Consider the following 18,584-nt stretch of genomic DNA (forward strand, 5'->3'; position numbering starts at 1 on the left):
TGTGACCAGCAGTAGAGATGTCAGTGCCACTGGATTTTCCAGTGCCTGATGAAGAGGGAGGGTTTTCTGGAGCCCCCGCTCTGCACACACAGCTGCGTGAGCACAGTGTGCATGGCACCCTCTGCTTTTTCTCTGCAAAGCTGGGCTGCCCAAAACAGAGTAAACAGAGTAAAGGAAAGAATGCTTTTCCCTCTGACATCCAGCAGTGCTCTTTATCTTAGCATCTCTGACAATATCAACTGGGAAACTTTTCAAGAAGAACGGGTCTGTTTTTATTTTGTTTTTCTAATTAACATCATGCATTTAAACTGTCCGTGATAATTTCCTTTCCCAGTTGTACATGTGGAGAGTCTCAACAGGATAGTAAAAGTCACAGTAATTTATCTGAGGACAAAATTCATCTTTAAGCTGGAAAAGATTTTGCTGTTTTTGTTTGCAAAATGCTTCTGGGTCCTAAAGTAGAGGGCACTGTTGAAGAGCCAAGAGATGTGTTGATTTTATTATTTTTATTAATCTACTTTCAAAGCAATTCAGAAATTCACCAGTTCACTTGGTATCTGAAGCCAAGACAGCAAAGTGCAAACTGCTTTGTCATTTAATAACATGGAAAATGTGAAACTAAGTAGATGTACCTTTTACTTTTTTGTTTGGTTTTGTTTTTCCCCATCTTTGCTTCTCTACTTCTGGAAGATAAACTTTTTTTTTTTTTTTTTTTTTTTTTTTTAAATAATTGAGAACATTTCCTTTTTAGGCATAAATACAACTAGTTTATTTTTATTTTTGCTATAGCTGTAACCACTCTTCCACATCTCCCATGTTATTCTCCCATGAAAAGCTTCCATACCAGGAAGTCTTAGGAATCAGCACTTACTGCAGAAACAATCTGCACTTATAATTTTGTGCAGAGGGGATTCCCAAGTTAGGATTTTTCTCTTGCCCTCTCTCAAGGGGCTTGTTTAAGGGATTGCTGGCATGCATAGCTCCCACTGACATCAGCTGGAGCTGTAGGTACTTGACATAGCTGGACTTGAGGCTATTATGGTTGAGAACTAGTCCTGCTCTTGAGACACCAGTCAGGCTGTAGGGTAATCATTGCTTGCATTTCAGGAGGATTAAATATACAAAAGCATGGAAAATAACTGAAATTCCAGGTATGGTAAGGCTGAAAGTCTAGTGTTTAGCTTGCAAGAAATGCCATGTCTTCTTGCCTATGAGCCACTCGTGTGTGTACGAGGGGGAGAATGAAATCCAGCCATTCCATCCAGTACAGAAGACAGAATGGGGACAATCCCAATTTCACCTTTCACAGCCGACACCTCATGTGCACTCTTGCTGCGTGCTTCTAGGAGCTCACAGAGGTCAAGGTCAGCCTTGCTGTGCAAGTGCCGTGTGTGTCTGCAGGCAGCAGGAGAGCCTGAGCCTCAGGAGCAAGGGCAGCCTGAACTCCAGGCTCCCTGCCTCAGGGCATTTTGGGGTACCTTTCCCATAACCACTGTTTTTGGTTGGGTCCTAGTGTCATTTAAAAATATAATTTAGCATGTTAACCCAGATAAAATTACTTCTTTCTTCCCCCCTACAGAGATGCTTTATAAATATTGAGTTATACGGGAAGCAAATCCTCTAGTTATCAGATTGTTCTGTAGTCACTTCTCTTTTCCTGAAAAGCATAATGGTGAACTTTATCAGTGCTCAGTCATTCGTTTCCTATTAAACACAAGTGATTAAGATGCTGTTTGGCTTACTGGGAAGAGTTACTGACCTGTTTTGCCTGTAAATGCAGCTTTAAATTAGGAGACACCTGAAACTGGTAGGAAGTGAGCTTTAATTTCTTTCGAGTTCCGTAAGCACAGGTTGTAGATTCCTGGTGGGATGTGGTAAATAGCCGTCACTGAAATAATATTAATTACATTGTCTCCCAGAGCAGTCCCAAGAGGTGCTAAAATAGCACATGTGCCACTTGGACTTAGACGCCTCCCCACGAAGATCGGTGTTTGCTGCTGTGTTGCTTTGCCCAGTATGGAGCATGCTATGTCTCTGGGGGAGCTGAAGGAGATAAGGAGGCTTGGATTTTCTGTGTAAATGTTGGGGTTTTGCTCTTGTGAGTTTAAAAATGGGAATACCATCTAAATCAATAGCTGGATTTATCTTTCTGCCCTGACACGCTGAAAGGAATAAAAATAACAAGCCGAAATATGGATCTTATAAAACACCTGAAAAGAAAATGTCTCCTGCAGCAGAGGTCATGCCTTCCTGTAGGTATGTTGAGCTAACATACTGAGGCTGCCAGTGCTGCACAAGCAGCCACTACCCTGTTTGTCAGAAGCGTGCTCTGTACATCCATCCATCTCTATGCCTGCTCACGTACCAGCATCGCAGTGGTGTGATGTGCTGTGTTATAACAGCACCTGGCAGTGTAATTTGTATGACCAACAGCATCACAGGTGGTGAGGCCCGCACCCTGCCCACCTGCCCTTTCTGAAACAGCACAGGGACTGCAGCTCAGGCGTTAGTTGCAGAAGCCCCCTGTTAATTTTGCTCGGCACGTTGGCGCTAGGCACAGTGGGGCTGGTGGGGCTGTCTTGCTGCGGGCAGGTGGCACGTACCTGCCTGCAAGTCCAACCAGGACTTACTCTGCAGATGTTTGGCAGACTGTAACCACAGAGCCAGGCACTTTCCTGAGTCCTTTAGGACCATGTTAAGTCTTAGGGGAGAGTGTTTAGAGTGTTCAATGATGGCTTGCCACTAACTTCTCTGTCATTAATTGAAGTGGGATTCACGCGGGTTGTAAGTACACCAGCTCTGGAGCTAGAATCGACTCTGACCTGATAATCAGACTTTTCCATCTGGCCTAGAAAAACATGAACCTAGTGGTTTGTTAGGGATGTGCTGGCAGACACTTAAAGGCAGCAACACTAAAGGCACCATTATAATTAGCTCAGTCAGAGGCCGAGCACATAGATTTACTTGAAAACCAGTGTGTCTGTTCACTGGTCGATGTGACCTCTGTGGAAACACACTGCTGAAAGAATATTTAGAATTTGCTCATTTAATTCAGTGTTATACATCCTTGTTGACCATGTTACTTATTACAGATATTAATTAAAGACATCAACATGCACCATAATGAGGGGAATGGCTTACGCTGTAGGGAGTGACTTTATGGATCTCAGAAACCGGATGCTAGGCTGATGCTGTAGTTTCAACATTCAGAAAGCGCTTGTTCCTTGTTTATGTAGCTTAAATTAAACACCAGAGGGGTTTGCATATATTTGGATGAATGGGAAAGATGTGCCCTTCGATCGATTTCACAACAGCTCAACACTAACATCAGCACCTGAAAACAAAGGGAAGCTTTCATGTTTATTTCTATAGCTCCACACTAAGATCAAAATTGAAATGAGATTGAGCAACAAAACGCAAGTCAGTAAACCGATCTCATTCTTACTGTGGAAGAAGTTGTTTCAATAGAAAATTGTTAGCCAGCTTCACAAAATGTCACTAGCTGGATAAAACTGCTCCCCTAGTATTTCCCATTTTTGTTTTTCCTCCCACGATGACACTTATTGCGCAAAAATGGGTTGCTGAGCAGGGGGTATACAGGACAATGAAAGAGGAACTTTTTCTGCAGGGGGAAAATGCAAAGAAAAATCTTGCTTTTTATAATACATTTTAGTATTTTATTGACTTTTTTTCTAGCACTAGATTTGACTTCAAAGCAGGCAGAGACAAGCTCGGGGTGATTTTTATGGTACAACTCACACTCCTCCAATTTAATTATTTTTACAATTGTTTATATATTAAGATCTAGATCTGATATTAAAATATATATGTATGTATTCTTTCTTTCCAACATGAGCAGGATAATCAGCGGCTGCAGGGCTGGGCCCAGGAGGTTTGGTCTTGGGCTGGAGTCAGCAGCAGTTTTCTCCATTGCTTTGTGTGGGAAGGGGCTCTGACCCACACCGCTCTGCTGGGCTGGCGCTGGCAGCAATCTCAGCTTCAGCCATCAAAACATTCCTTTGTGGCCAACTGCCCTTCTGCTTTCTCTGAAAAATCTGGTGTCAGTTTTAACGAGAGGGGAAAACAGACATTTGTCACCGTTAATTCGATGGACAATTAAGTCCAGTGATCTCTGACCTCATGCCATTAGTGGCTTTCAGAGCCAGGGTAAGACCTGCAGATATCTGCTCTCTGTCATTCCCTGCGAGCTGCCCGGGTATTTTATTTTCTCCGAGGCTTAGCTTCTGCCCACCACCTGCCAGATGTGTATGCTTCGTAATAAAAATCGGTAATAATCTGTCCCAGGCAGTGACATTAATCTCCGAGGAAGGATAACAGCAAGCAAAGGCAACAGCTGGCTGTCAGGAAGGCATGTGAGCAGGAATTATGCATTTATTTAGATATTTGTACATATTAGCAGTGTCTGGCCTTGGCTGCAGCTGCTGGTGGTGTGTTGGGCTAGCTTGGGCATCAGGGCCTGCCCTCAGCCAGGGCCGAGGCATTGACACCAGGAGGTGTGGGTGCCGTGGGGTCACTGAGTGGTGATTTTTGTCTCTTCTTCCAGCTTCTCCTGGGCTGTGACAGGATCGCGGCCTTGCTCTTTGCTGGAGTCCCTGGCAGTCGGCCCCCCTGCTAGGTCAGCTGTGACCACTGCAGGCCACCAAATTGAGTTGGCAGCATGTGGTCACTCTTGGAGCAGAAAAGGCATAGAAACAAGTCAAAACTAACACCTGACCTCATGGTCATGTTGGCTAGAGAGGGACACTCAGACATATACCCAGTGCTGTGCCTCTCCGACACTGGGACCCGTGCCCCATGGAGCTCCTGCCTGCTGGCAGCTCCACCACACAGGGACCCTCAGGCAGGGCACACCCCAGCACAAAACACGAAGCCCATAGTTAGCAGCTCCTCTTGTTCCTCATCACCTGCTTCCACACAGCTCCTGGCAGCCCTTGGGCCAAACCAGTCCCTCGCTCTAATTCTGGCCCCGGGGCTGCAGGGGAGTGCAAGCGGAGGGCAGGACTTTGCGGGCCACAAGGAAATAGTTAATCCATCCCTGGCACAAAGCGGCTGTTTTGTGTTTATTAAAGTGGGGCTCACCACTGCCAGCTCTTGGGGAGGGTGGAGGTGGCTGAGAGAGGAGAGAGGAGAGCGGGCCAGCTGCTTGCATCATCTGACGCTTACGCCATACAGCCTTCAAGCCTCATTTTTCAGCCGCCGCTTTTGAAGCACCTCATTAGTTAATCGGAGGAACCCTCTGCCTGTGCTTTACAACAAGTTTCCTTTTTTTTTTTTTTTTTCGTCTCCTACCTCCTAATTTTCCCTTTTCATTTCTGCTTTTCTCCTTGAGGCCGTCAGCCGGTAGCTATAGTAACCCCGTGCACGAGCGGCTGTGCCGCACCGCTCCCACGGACCCCCCTGCAGGGCCCTGCTGGGCTTTCACACCCTGCAGAGCCTTGGCACCCAGCACGACGGGGCTTTCTCTGAACAACAGGGACACTCTTCCCAGCCTGGGAGCCGGCTCCATCCCGCGAGCTATTTGCAGCTGCAGCCCGCGCGATATTGTGGCAGAACGCATGAGTCACTGGCAGAGCAATCTGTTACATCAGATAATCACAGATTACCTCCATTAACCTGAATCCCTTCTGTAACCTTTTCCAATAATGATCCTAAATGCTGACGCATGCGGTTGTGTTGCCATAATGTCTTGGGCTGTCAGTGATTTTTGAGGACAAGGTTTTCTGTGATTTCAGGGGCGGTGTAGCAGGGTGTGTCGGATCTCCACAGAAAGAAGTTTTCGGCGCGTTGCTGCTGGATGGGATGGTGGGGCCAAAGCCAGGCAGTGTAGCTAGGGTGAACAATACAGGAGAGATTCACAGCCAACCCTCTTTGCTTGAATTTGCCCCCCACTCCTCTATCCGTATGGTTTTTCATCCTTCATCCCTCTCATTCTCCTAATATCAGCCACACCACAAACTCCTGCAGTGTTGCAACCTCAGCCTGATCCACGCCAGCCCTGTGCGTGCCTGCCCGCCCTTGTCCCGCTATCCAGTTAGTTCCTCTTTCCTCCAAAGCCAAAGCATGTGCTAGTGCCTTTTTCCCTCTGTCAACCCATGGCTACCACTGGCAAATGCTCGCTCAAACCAGGCATTTTGGGGTGGTTTCGTCCCCCTCTCTATATTTTTTCTGTGGATTGTGTGAAGGCTCGTCATGTATCTAGGATTAATTTGTGCTTTATGCATATGTCTGTATGTGAGAACTTGAGCTTTTATTCCACAGGAGAGCCAGGAACGTGGCCAGGGCTGTTATCTGCTTTTGTGGTAAAGAAAAAATGTGGCTGACCCTGCCCCCCACTAGAAAGTGACCCAACCTAGGACACGTTATGATTCTCTACTTTTCTTCCTGGCTGACTGTGGAAGCCAAAGTGCTGGAGTGTCCCGGATGAGTTGTTCCTCCAAAACAGTTCTGGTGATACAGCTGTACACATGTTCTCAGGAGCTTCCCAGCGTAATTTTCACAGCTTCTAGCTTGTTTACATCAAGTGTCTGAAAAGTTTGGAGGGAAGAGTGGATCCACCCAGACATCACTGGAAGGGTCAAGGAAGGACATTTCTTATGGCTATCGGGCTCTTTCTGCACTGTCAGAATGATGTATGGTCCTCTGGGCCACTGCAAAAATACCAAGATCCTACAAGATCAAAGGGTACTGGGCACCCAATAACACCTCCTAGTGCCTTCCCATTCGATCATCTGCACCTTTGCTAGTGAAGGGTCTCTGGTGAGATTAAATGTGGAAGGAGAGCTTGTGGGATTGCAATGTTTTGGTGGAGTATTTGTATGCACAGGCAGCACAAAGGGGCTGCAGCATCACTCAAATCAGGCTCTGTGTACCTGTGACCTGTGTGGAGCATCTCTAAATGCTTGGGGTCTGCATGTCTGCCTGCCAGAGTGCAGGACTGTGTGCCTTCAGGTGCAGCATCTGGATGGGTGAGGGACTTGCTCTTCTGCCTCCTTCACGGAGCCTCCACACTATTTCTTTCTGGCTGTTCTGGTGGTTGTTTTCCTGACTCAGAAATAAGCCATCTAAACTGAAAGAGCATGCTGTTATTTATGTATGGAAAGCAAAACACATCTGGATTTCTGAGTTCTTATCAGAGCATCTCTAAGCTCTACCAATTCCACCAATTAGGTGGAACTAATAAATCAGTCGGGCCTAATAAAACAGCCCGTCTCAAATCATTAATTTTTCATGATGTTTACTAAAATTCTTTTCTTTTGCCCTGTTAGTAAGTTTATTTAGGTGAGGACTGAAACCAGAAAAGAACATAATTCTGATCCTGGCTACAGCCTGATGATAGGAACACACTTGAATTCTCACCTCCCATCCAGCTGGATCTCCTCCCCACAGTTCAGAAATATTCCTTATAAAACGAAAATGTCAGGAACACAGAGGCTAAGTTCTTTTTTTAGAGACTGCAGAACTATTTGCAGGAGAAAAAACCCACACAGCTCTTTGACAGGGACAGAGCAAACCCACATCATTCAATGCTTGGGGCTGGCTTTTCAAGTGTTCTCCCCTTAGAACCAGCACCAGAGTTTTCAGAAGAGCCCGTCCCCAAATATTTGCCTATAACAGCTCCAGATTTCCTTGTGTGTTCCTCCTGCACATCTTGTTGGCCCATTTTGCCACTGTGTCACTAAGCATCTGAATTGCAAAACGTGGAGCAGCGAGTCTGCAGAACCTGTAGAAACTCCTGGTCAGCTCCATGTGTGGCTAAGATCTGCAGCTTGGCTTTAGAGGCCAGCCCTGAGAGTACTGAGGTTGTTTGAGGAGTACCACTGAATCCCAGAGTACCATACATGTTCCTGGGAAATCTATGTGGGCAATGGGCTGTACGTGGACTATATGTGGCTCATGAGTTGCCCTTACCAGTTTGGGCTTTGAGGCTTTGAGGCTTTGGTTAGCAGCTTCCATACATGTTACTAAAACAGGATAATAAATATACAGAACAGGTCATAAGTTTAAAAAGTCATTGCTTAAGGATCAGTTCCTTCCTGGAAAGATGTTATCAGGCCCTATTCAAGCAGGCTTTCTGGAGCTGGGATTTGCATTCTTTCTTTGGAAGAATGGGAAACTGGTCTCCTACAGTCGATGTCAATTACAGATGTGCAAATTAACTTAAGGGAACCAGTAAGGAATTTAGAATTCAGATTCACTCGAGCATTCAGATATGGGAAGGCCACGTTCTTGTTTAATTCTCATGTGCTTCAAAACATGAGATGGGCGAGAACATTTCTGACAAAAGAATCTTCCTTTCTGAGAACTGCGTTTTGTCAAAAATGAAAGGGTTTTGCAGGAAAGTGTCTACTTACAAGAAAAAAGGATTTGCTTTTTCTAGCTTCTTTTTGACAATATAGAAACATCACTTTACCAAAGTAAAGAATGTCAATTTACCTTACCCATTTTGTTCCAATGATATAATATATCTTAATACTCTATTTGATATGTTCTATGATAATGTTTTGACGTTAGAGAACTGAGATGACTCAATGTTATCAAAATGAAATGGTTTAATGTCTTTGAATCAGAATTTTCTAGAACTTTTAAATACTGACTCTCAGCTCCAGTTTGGGGAAAAATTCCACTAGGATGGTAGCTTTCTTAGAGGGTGATAGCCCTGGCGCCCAACAGCTCTGTTTGAAAGACTGGTCACACATGGTAATCATTGATACTGGAACGTTACAGACAAATGTTATGTTACCTACATCATGGATGGACAAAATCTCTTAATACTCCCCAGGCTGGGATATCACAGCCCCTTCGTGTTCCTCCAGGACACCTTACAGGTCCAGAAGTAGCCTCCAAAGGAGCACAGTGGCTCCAGACTAATTTGTTGCATTGTCTCGTCTGCTCTTATTGCCAACTACGATGTCAAACACTATGCGGGCACCTTTCAGTTTGCAGCCATCATCTCGGTTCACCCCAACAGTCTGTTGAACCAGCCAATACATGGTAATGCATTCCAAACATAACTGAGCTGCCTGGATTTGTGCCAGTAGCCTCTTTCAGTCTGAGATCAAAAATAAGAAGTTAAAAATTTGGGCCGCATTTAATTTCACTGTTTTAGATGATAGCTGGTTTTGTTTCTATGAGATTTACTGGTGCTTTTTGTTTAACAAATTGTAAGTATTCAGTATACTTGTATCTTCTGGATTATTTTTGTTTGTGGCATAAAAGCCAATGATCTCTTTTGGCTCGCTCATCAGCTGCAGATAAGCACAATACAGCAAAAATGCAGGGCATAAAAGAGAGGGCAGCCATAACAGAGAAGCTAAAGGTGCTTACACAGGGGAAAATTTAACTGCATCTGGGGAAATCACATCACCAAAAAACTCCCTGTCAACATGCTTAGCAGAGAAACGTACGGCCAGCTTATGTGAACTGGCCCACAGAACCCAAAGACAACTTGTTGAAATAAACAATCTCAAATATGCATTAAAAATAACTGATGGAGGACGTAGGCAGACTTCTGTGGGGAACTTGACAATTTTGAATGCCCACTTGAGACCAACAGAAAAGAAGAAAAGATTAAAGGCATTTTTTTTTTCTTCAGCTTAGTTGCGACCCCCTGAAAGTGCTCTGACATAAAGGTAGCTTCTGTAAAGCTCTCTTTATATTCCTAGAGCAGTATCAGTATGGCCTTGATGTATGATAGTCAAGTCCTGAGGATCAATCTTCAAAGACTTCCTCTGCCCCTTCAGGGCAGTTGATGTTACTAAAGGACATTATTAACATGCACATTTTTAACATATAAAATGTGTTATTAAAGCCAGGCTTCAGTCTGTCATCAGTATTTGCAGTACTACTGGAATTCTTTTAGAAATAATAGGTAGATAGTCCAGCAATAAATATTTGCTTATGAACGATGACTTCTGCAAGCCAACATTATGAGGACTTTTGGTGCCAGTTGTAAACAAAGCATTTTGCCCTCTGATGTGCTGGTAACCAGTACAGCCTGCAACGCCAGCCCGACTGCTGGGGAGAAGTTGGTGTTTTCGCTTATGAAATTCCCATCTCTGCGGTTCTGAAGGCTTAAACATGAACTACATCTGCTGTTCATTTCCAAAAAGCAACGGGATGGTTTACGCAGCAGTTGTCAGGCTTATGCATTTGTAGCAACATGCAGATGATTTATGTGCAAACATGCCATGACAGCAGGGAAGAGAGGCACAAAACCGTTATCACAGCCTGTGACTGTTCTGAGAGTCACGTTCATCAAAAAAAAAGGCTGCAGGAGATAAAGGCAGATTAGCATCGATAAGAGGAGCTATGTAATGTGATTCTCTTTTGAGGGCATGTTGTGGACTTTTAATTGTACCTTATAAACCAGAGCCTCCAGGGACGGGTCTGTAGTAGCATTGTCTCCCAGCGGATGGTGGAGGCTTACCTGCTTTCAGAAATCCAGCCCTCATGCTCTCCTCCTTTCCTTGGGGTGACGGAGAAGGGGATTCACAGGGAGATTCCTCATGCTCTTGTAACAGCTTGTTATAAGCCCATGTTAGTCATCAAAGATCTTGTAAGGATAAAGCAATGCTCCTGGTATTATTTTTTTTTCTGCTTTCCCGTATGAGAAGGGCAGGGGGAAGGGCAGAGAGCAAGCAGTGTCCTTCATCCTTCATTCTTTGGAAACAAACCATTTTCATTAGCTAGTGTGGCTGAGCATAGGTGGGACAGGTATGAAGCTAGAAGGGCAAACCTGGGTGAACTTCCATGCACGTACGCAAAGGATGGAAGCATTTGTTTTAGAAACTAGATGAGCAGCAGAGGTTGTGCAAAAGATATGGAAAAATCGCAGAGAAAAGTGATGGGCTGATGAGTTTAATTCACTCCATCTCATTAGGAAGAGGCACTCCAGAAAAATAAGCAGTTCCACGTTTCAAATTGGTATTCTTTTCCCTCAAAAATACACAGTTAATCTCCAAAAAAAAAATAAAACCAGCTTTCTAAGATCTTCCCCTGAATCTGCCTGTTGTCCGGCCTGTACTAGACAGATCATTTGTTTAGTCTGTCATGGCAGTTCCTACGTGCCAACAACAAAAGTGTTCGAAGGGAGCGCGAAGAGGCAGGTGGATGTGTGCCATATAGCTGCATAAAGCTTGACAGTGAGTGAAGGAAGAGTGGCGAGAGGAAAGGAAGAACTTCTTTTGTAGCCTGTACATTTCTTTTGAGTGAAAGAAAGGTGCTAACCATGATTTTTAGTATTTTTTGGAGATTGTTTCATTGCTCTCATGTGCTGTGTATTCTCAGCCTTCCAACCAGAGTGTAGAGAGCTCTACACCCTTGGTGGGAAGGAGCTGGATGACAGCCTAGCTACTGCTGTAAAATGGAAGATACCAGCTGTAGTCCCCCCTCAGTGGTCTGCGAATAGTTTACCTAAACTGCAGATTAACCAGATTGCAGGTAATGCAGTTGAAGGCAAAGAAATGTTGGCAAGCTTGGGTTAGCCAGATCTGGCAGCCCAGGGAGTGATGCAGGCTTACTGACTTGAGCAAGAAGATAATAAAAGTATGAAGCCACCCTACCCGTGCTTAAAAGCCACACGGCATGGTGCCATGAGGTACAAAGGGAATATGTTACAGGCATGATGCTAGAAGGAATTCACCCATCTTTGTGTTTAACTCTATGTTATGAAATGTCCTTTATCAGCTGAGCAGGAACATGGCTCGATCCTGCAGCTGGCAGGACTGACAGGCTCCAGGCTCCAGCTCTTTGCTCAGTCGCTGATTTCTCACGGCGTTTTGGACAAAACACTTAATGTCTCACTGGCTTAACAGGATGCAAGTACTCTCCTACCTTCTCTGGGTGTTAAGAGAGTAAATACATCCTGCTCAATGGAGGCAAAAAAGGTAGGCACCTTGGCTAAGGGTAGCTCCTGCTCCCAGATGTTCTACATGTGTGCTTTTGGTTATGCCTCCTTCTGTGCACAGAGATCAGAGCTAGATTTGCTATTGGACATCAGAAGAAGATATGAAACATGCCATGTATTTTTCAGTAGGGAGGATGTAGAGCAAATGCTTTTGTTTCCTGTAGGACTGGTTGACAAGTTAGAGAATTAGCTTCAATCCCCAGTTTGCAAATGCTGAGCTGTTAAGTGAACACGAGGGAGTGGAGCTGAGATTTCCTGCTGTCGCTGGGAGCTCACCTTTTGTCATCAGCAGCAAACCAACATTTTAAAGCAGTCGGCCCCTCCAAGACCACCCGATGAAACTCGCATAGAAAACATGGCACATCTGTCAAGTTCTGCTCAGAGAAGCTGCCTCGAAGATTGCAAATCCTCCTGTCCAGAAGAGACAGTGCAAAGGCAGCAATCAAGACAATGTGTGAAAAGCTTCCCTTTGCAACCTGCACAATTACTGACCTATTCAAAGAAAACTCCCCTTTTAGCTTTTAGCTCTGCTAGACAATTTCCCCTGTCTCAGCTGTCTCACTGCATTATGTCCTTCAAGCCCCCTGGAATTAACGTTTGGAGCCAGCAAACACTGCTGGCTCCACAAGAAAAGCTGAGAGCAGAAAGGTCAGGTCGATTAAAGCAGTTGATCAGAATCTTTAACATAAAGACGTCACAGGCAAAATAGTAACGCTACTTCATGCTCAGCTAAGAGCAAATGATTCATCAGGCAAGGCTGCTTATTTTTGGAGGACGGCCACAAAAGAGAAGAGAACGCGCTGGCTGTATTGATCACAGTTGTAACGAGGGACCACAGAGCCCTGCTCCAGTTCTGATGGAAATTTAATGTCAGAAATACATCATCCAATGCAAATATATCAATATGTATTTTACATCGAATGGAATTTAAAACCATCCTGGCCCGGCTCGGTGTAGTCGTTTTGTCTCTGCACAGATCTGAGAGTTTTCACGTCGAGCAGAGGGCTGCTGTGCAGTGCTCTGCGCTGCTCGATGCTGCAACCATTTTGTGAGAGTTTCTGGACAGGTGGCTGGAGAAGGAGGTGAAATCTCCAGCGCTTTGGCCTCGAGGTTAAACCTTCAGCAGGTGAAGGTTTACCTGTGCTGAGGAGATGCAGCCTAAAGGATGCTTTCATCTGGCTTACTCCTGCCACCTCCTGTGTCCAGAGAGGCAGCCTAAGGAAGGGAGACAGAAATCCCGATGTGAATCCTGTGGCTGTCAAATGAGTATTGTTCTGCTTTGACACCAATCCCACTGCCTCCCTCCTTGCCCTCTCTTTTCTCCCCATCCCTCCCTTGGTGCTGATAAATCCATACTTCATTTTTAATCCCCACAGAGGTTGGGCAGCAGGGAACAGAACTCAAAGTTTACAGGATAAACGAGCATGAGGAAGGAGCTTCAGCACATGAGACCAGGCAGCATGTGCTGCAGGAAGAGAGCAGGGCAGCCTCTCTGAAGTTGTGGTTGGAGGAATGGGAAGGAAATGACTTTAGCAGTGGTGTTTTGGATGCACTGAAGAGGGGAGGTTGAAGAAGAGGTCATGACAGAGCCAAAGGGTATGTCTGTGTTGCGTAATTACCGCGTGGCGTGGAGGCAGTCACGGGCCTCTAGGCTTTGCTGGAAACCAATTCCTGGAAAGGGGAGCGGAGCTGGGCTCACAATAGTCTAAACAAGCCAGTTCCTTTACAGCTAGTTCAGATAGCTGTGCACTACACTGGAAGATGTGGACATACCATAAATTCCTGTCAATAAGAAGTTCAAAATAATCCAAGGCAAGCTCTGCAATGACAAAACCATTGGTTACCAAAAGCAAAAGAATAGGAGGTGAGATGCAGAAGGAGCACTCCTGCTCCAAAGTTTCCACCGTGCGACCAGAAACACCCCATGGAGAGCAGCTCTTTGCAGTTGTCCCAGGATTCATGTTTTCTTTGTCATGCCTGCTACCTTTTGTGCCTGGGCACTCCTAATTCAGGCTGCAATGTCATGCAGCGCCCAACATGCACTCGGTCTGCAGCTGTGACTCTACCAGCCCCTCCAAGGAATTAACGCACATCGAATTAGTCATTTGATGTGCCAGCGCGTGTGAAATGGGCTTGAGTGATTCAGATTTAGTGAGCAGGGGCTGAATTGCTGTATGGACACTGAGAGGGGGGAGACGGGGAAACGAGGCGCGTGTGGGCAGCGTGAGAGACCAAGGCCAGGAGAAGGCCACGTGGCTGGGAAAACTTGGACGTGGCACCTGGGTGCCGGTGTCACCTGCAGCATGGTATTTATGAAGGGACATAGATGGGGGAGATTCATCAGGGTGGAGGATGTTACATTAATTTTCTCCCACCGTTGTCCTCCCTCCGAGGAAAATGCTGTAGCTCTGGCTGGTGTGTGTACCGCCAGCTGTAACGCTGTGCTGGCAGAACATGCAACGTGAGGGATGGAAGGCCAGCACTGAATGTTGAACTTGGGTTTCCAGCCCTTCTGTTGGGATGAAGTCAGGGTTCATCCCAAAACCAGAAGGGGGAGATCCGCGTTGAAAAGAGGTGACCTGTAATTTTACAAGGTTGTTTGACTCTCACGAAATGGCTGTGAGTTGGGGCAGATGGCGTTGGAGATGCTCAGTTCAGGCACTGTCATCTGAACTGGGTCTGGTAGGCCACAAGCCCCAGCTACCAACCTTTACCAACCCAGTCTTCTGACAGATGTCACCTCCTTGGGCCATTTCAGCCCAGACAAGCTGACTCGATTTGCCCATCTACCTAGCTTCAATTACTCAAGATATCCATAAGGGCTGTGGTTGGGCTGGTAAACTGTGGGTTGGGCGTAGTGCCCAAAGCAATCTAATCCTGATCTTTCTTCCTCTGCAGGGGGTGGAGGGAAACGCAAAGGCAAAAGCAAAAAGTGGAAGGAAATCTTGAAATTCCCCCACATTAGCCAGTGTGAAGATCTCCGAAGAACAATAGGTAAGAGTTTATCCCTTTTTGGGGGGGAATTATTGCCTAAATAAAATGTGCTGTCAAAACCGGCTCAGCAGAACTGCATTAAAGCTACTTTTGATTAAATGGGATAACTTTAGAGATGGTCACACACTGCATATGTGTGTGGTGCTTGTGGTGCTGCCATGCAAGCTCAACATTTTCTGGCAGGTGGGACATGTACCTTGCGTTGGTACCTCCCAGGGCCAACATGACTGGAAAAGGACATTCAGAAATGAATCCCCTCATTGCATTACCATCTAATAAGTAGCTTTTTATCAGGGAGGAAGTGAGACAATGAAAGCTGTGAGATTGCTGATGCAGTCAAAGGTGAATATTAATTGTACTCTGGATATGGTGGTTGAAGAGGCAGCCGCTGCCCTCTGCCAGGCAGCACTGTCCTGCATTCACATCTCAACACTGGCTTTAGTCAGGTAAAATTACTTTGTTTTATTGACGTGGACCAAACCCTGCAGGTTTGGAAAGGGAGCTTGCAGGGACCATCTCCTTACCACAGCATTTCTCCTGCTCACACCTGCCAAATGTCAGCATTCTTTTGACTGCCCCCTTGCCAAACAAGGGCAGCGATTATCTCCTTGTGAAGTCGCGCTGGAAAGCTCAGCATTGCTGATCTCACCACAAGAGGTTAACTTCAGCAACTGAGGCTGTTTTTTTCCCCCACACTGACACAAAATCCAGGCATTGGCAATGACTGAATGAAAGGCAACAAACTGTAACAACTGAGATAGCAAGGAGCATAATTTGTCTGACTTGGGTGAACTCCTGGGGTCTGACTGGCAGTGCCCTGGCACTGTTTACATTCGAAATTCACAGCGTGTTTATGGAGAGAAAATATGTAGAACATTTTGAAGCTCTTTTCATGGTCTCCCTCAGTAAATTTCACTTCCCTCGCTTTCTGCCATAGAGCTAAAAGGAGGTACAGAAAGAGGGGGGAGGCAGGAAAAGAGACAATAATTTTTTCCAGTTCACAAGGCCACTTAGCCACTCTACATATGTACAAACCTTGGAAAAATTTCTAAACCTACAGAACCTGCTGGAGGCAAATCTAACTTAATCTATTGTAACGTACATAGGGAATTCTCTCTATAGTGCAGGGGAAAACTGCACTACACAAGATTTGCAAAGGCATAAAATATTCTAAAGGTAGTGGCTTAAAGAAAAAAGTCTGCTGAATATTTCTGTTTCTGAAAAGTTATTTCTGACATTTTTGGTGGCAGCTTTATCCTAACTAATTTGTTTTGCCTTTTGTGTGTGTGTGTGATTGAATTGGAGAAATCACAGGGCAAGTGCCCTTGTGATGCTTGCAGTGGATATGGCTTCACTGCAACCATTACCTGTTGATTGGGAATTACAGCACCTGATTTTTACACAATGGGAAATGAGGTCCCGATCCTTGTCCTGGGACTCTGATTTTATTGAGCAGCTTTCCTGCTGAGCCTCATCAGGCCATCAGCCCATGCTGGCACTACCACATTTTAGTTAATGTAGCTAAGGTTGAAGCATCCCAGCCAAACAGATGCTGTTTATAAACTTCCCCTTGTTCGTACAGTGTGTCTGACACATCTTGGATGAACCAGACCCTCTGGGTCTCTAGCACCGAGGCATTCACACATGTGCAGTTGACCCGAGGCACGCAGGGTAGTGTATGGATGTTCCTTTTATTGCCTCTGCTGGCAATATTATCCTGCACAGCAAGGATAACAATTATCCTTTGACACATCTTCATGGGCTATTTTCTGCAAGTTCTTTACCAGGACCTCAGGGTTTCAGGGACGAGGGGGTTCCACAGGTGACTTTACGAGGGAACACGCTGAACCAGCCTTCCTGCATCCCCTGCCAGCTGAGCTGCTGCAGGACTTGCAGGGAATCCAGCTGCACGGTGTGTCTGCCATCAGTCCCTCCCCTGACAACTTTTGGGCTCCGCAGTCAGTGCCAAACAAATTCGATGATGAAACAGAGACCACAGAGAGGCTTGTTCTGTGACAGCTGACAACCAGCAGAGAAGAATGACTTTACACAAGAAAAAGGACTCAACCCTAGTGCCATGTGCTTAGGGATCGAGACAAATATTAGTAGGTTCTGCTCATCTCAGAGCTCTCTGCCATGTGTCAGCCTCCCAGCACTTCTGGCCAGACACAGTCATGCCACTTTGCCACATGTTAGAAAAAAAACCCCACACTGCACGAACCAGAGGATTAGGCTGCTGAGGTTTTCTTCTGGATACTTCCCAAGGTCCTCTGTCAAAAAGCTCAGGGTAGGGACAGGCTGGACCTTTTCTCCCTCTCGATTAGAGGTGGCACGAACTGCTGTGCAGCAAGGCACTGCTTGGTGTAGTGCAGCCGTGAGCCATAGGTAGAAAATGCTGCTGCTGTGACTGTGGAAATACAGCCTACATGTGTGCACAAATGCCCACATGCTGGTGTAAAGCCGTGTGTGCTTTTGCACCCCACTAAGGTGTACTGAAAAGCGTCTGTGTCTTAAGAAAATAGTGTAGTGTGAAAAGAAATCTGTGAAAAACAGGAAGGCTGAAATAAACCAAGGGTCTGCGACCTGTGTTGACACAATTATGAGTCAGTTCATACCTTTTGGTTCCCTCTGTGTTTACAGGAGACGCTGTGTTTGACTATCCATCATCTGGTGTCTTACTGAAAGGCTCGCTTAGTAAAACCCTTTTTTCCCCTCCTTCTTGTGCACAGAAACAAAAATCAAAACACCTGGGAGTAGCAGTGTGTTTTGATAAATAAACAACCGCTGGAAATGTCTTTATTAAAAGTGCCATTTAGCCAAGGAGCTACCTCTTTGGATTGCGCTTAAAACAACTTTTCTTCTTTCTTGTTTTTTGCCCTTTCTTGCCCAAAGTGCACAACACCTTCTGTAGGAAAACCCTGTGGCCTGCATTGTGTGCTAATTGATGGGCAAGTGGCTCGGGGGGGTGTTCAGAGGGATGCCACCCTAATGCCTCTGAGAGAGGCTGATAGATCCACTGTGCACAGCGACTGCACGTCTCTGCTGCAGCACCCTTCTCGTGTCCAAAGGCGAACCGTAGGAAAACAGCTCGCCTTTTCCAGGATAGCACTGGCATTAGCAGCCCTTCCAATCGATGAAAACTTGTGTTTCTGACATTAGTGGCGATGAATCATATCACGGATCCCGCTAGCAAATGGCGTGCTGCTATCGTTAAAATTCACGGCTGATAGCTCTGCAAAAGAGATGTTTCAAGGGAAGGGAAAAAATAGCAAGGCGCAGCTTTAAAAATTCCTTCATTGGGCAAACATGGCATGAGTCGATGCCACAAGTTAGCGATACCCACTAGTTTAAAGGCCATCAGTAAACAAAAATATAAGAAAAAGTTGTAATTTCAAAGGCCAGGGTGTCTTTTTGATGATAAAAGATTTTGGATGTCTGTAAATATTTCTGAATGACGCAAAAGGTTCTCTTGGTTAAAAGTGTGGAATTTTTATTTATTTTGCTCAGACCCATTCTGTGCTTTTTTCTTTCATAAAAAACTGCTTGGGTGAAAGAGTTGATTATTCTGATCTTTGGCAAATTTTCTTTCGCAACTGTCCAAATGCTATATAATAAATCAAGATTTTTTTTCCCCATAGATTGAAGTCTGTGGGGAAAGTGCCAC

At 45.5% G+C, this 18,584-nt stretch overlaps 1 protein-coding gene across 1 annotated transcript in view; it reads left to right on the plus strand.

Annotated features, from left to right (window-relative positions):
* Positions 1-18,584, plus strand: part of GRK5 (G protein-coupled receptor kinase 5) — a 164,945-nt gene that overhangs the window by 52,851 nt on the left and 93,510 nt on the right. The window contains exon 2 of the mRNA XM_032190945.1: positions 14,825-14,920. Within this exon, the coding sequence (XP_032046836.1) occupies positions 14,825-14,920 (96 nt within the window). The remainder of the gene's footprint in view (positions 1-14,824; positions 14,921-18,584) is intronic.

The sequence above is a fragment of the Aythya fuligula genome, chromosome 7 (genome assembly GCF_009819795.1).
Source record: "Aythya fuligula isolate bAytFul2 chromosome 7, bAytFul2.pri, whole genome shotgun sequence".
Classification (NCBI taxonomy): domain Eukaryota; kingdom Metazoa; phylum Chordata; class Aves; order Anseriformes; family Anatidae; genus Aythya; species Aythya fuligula.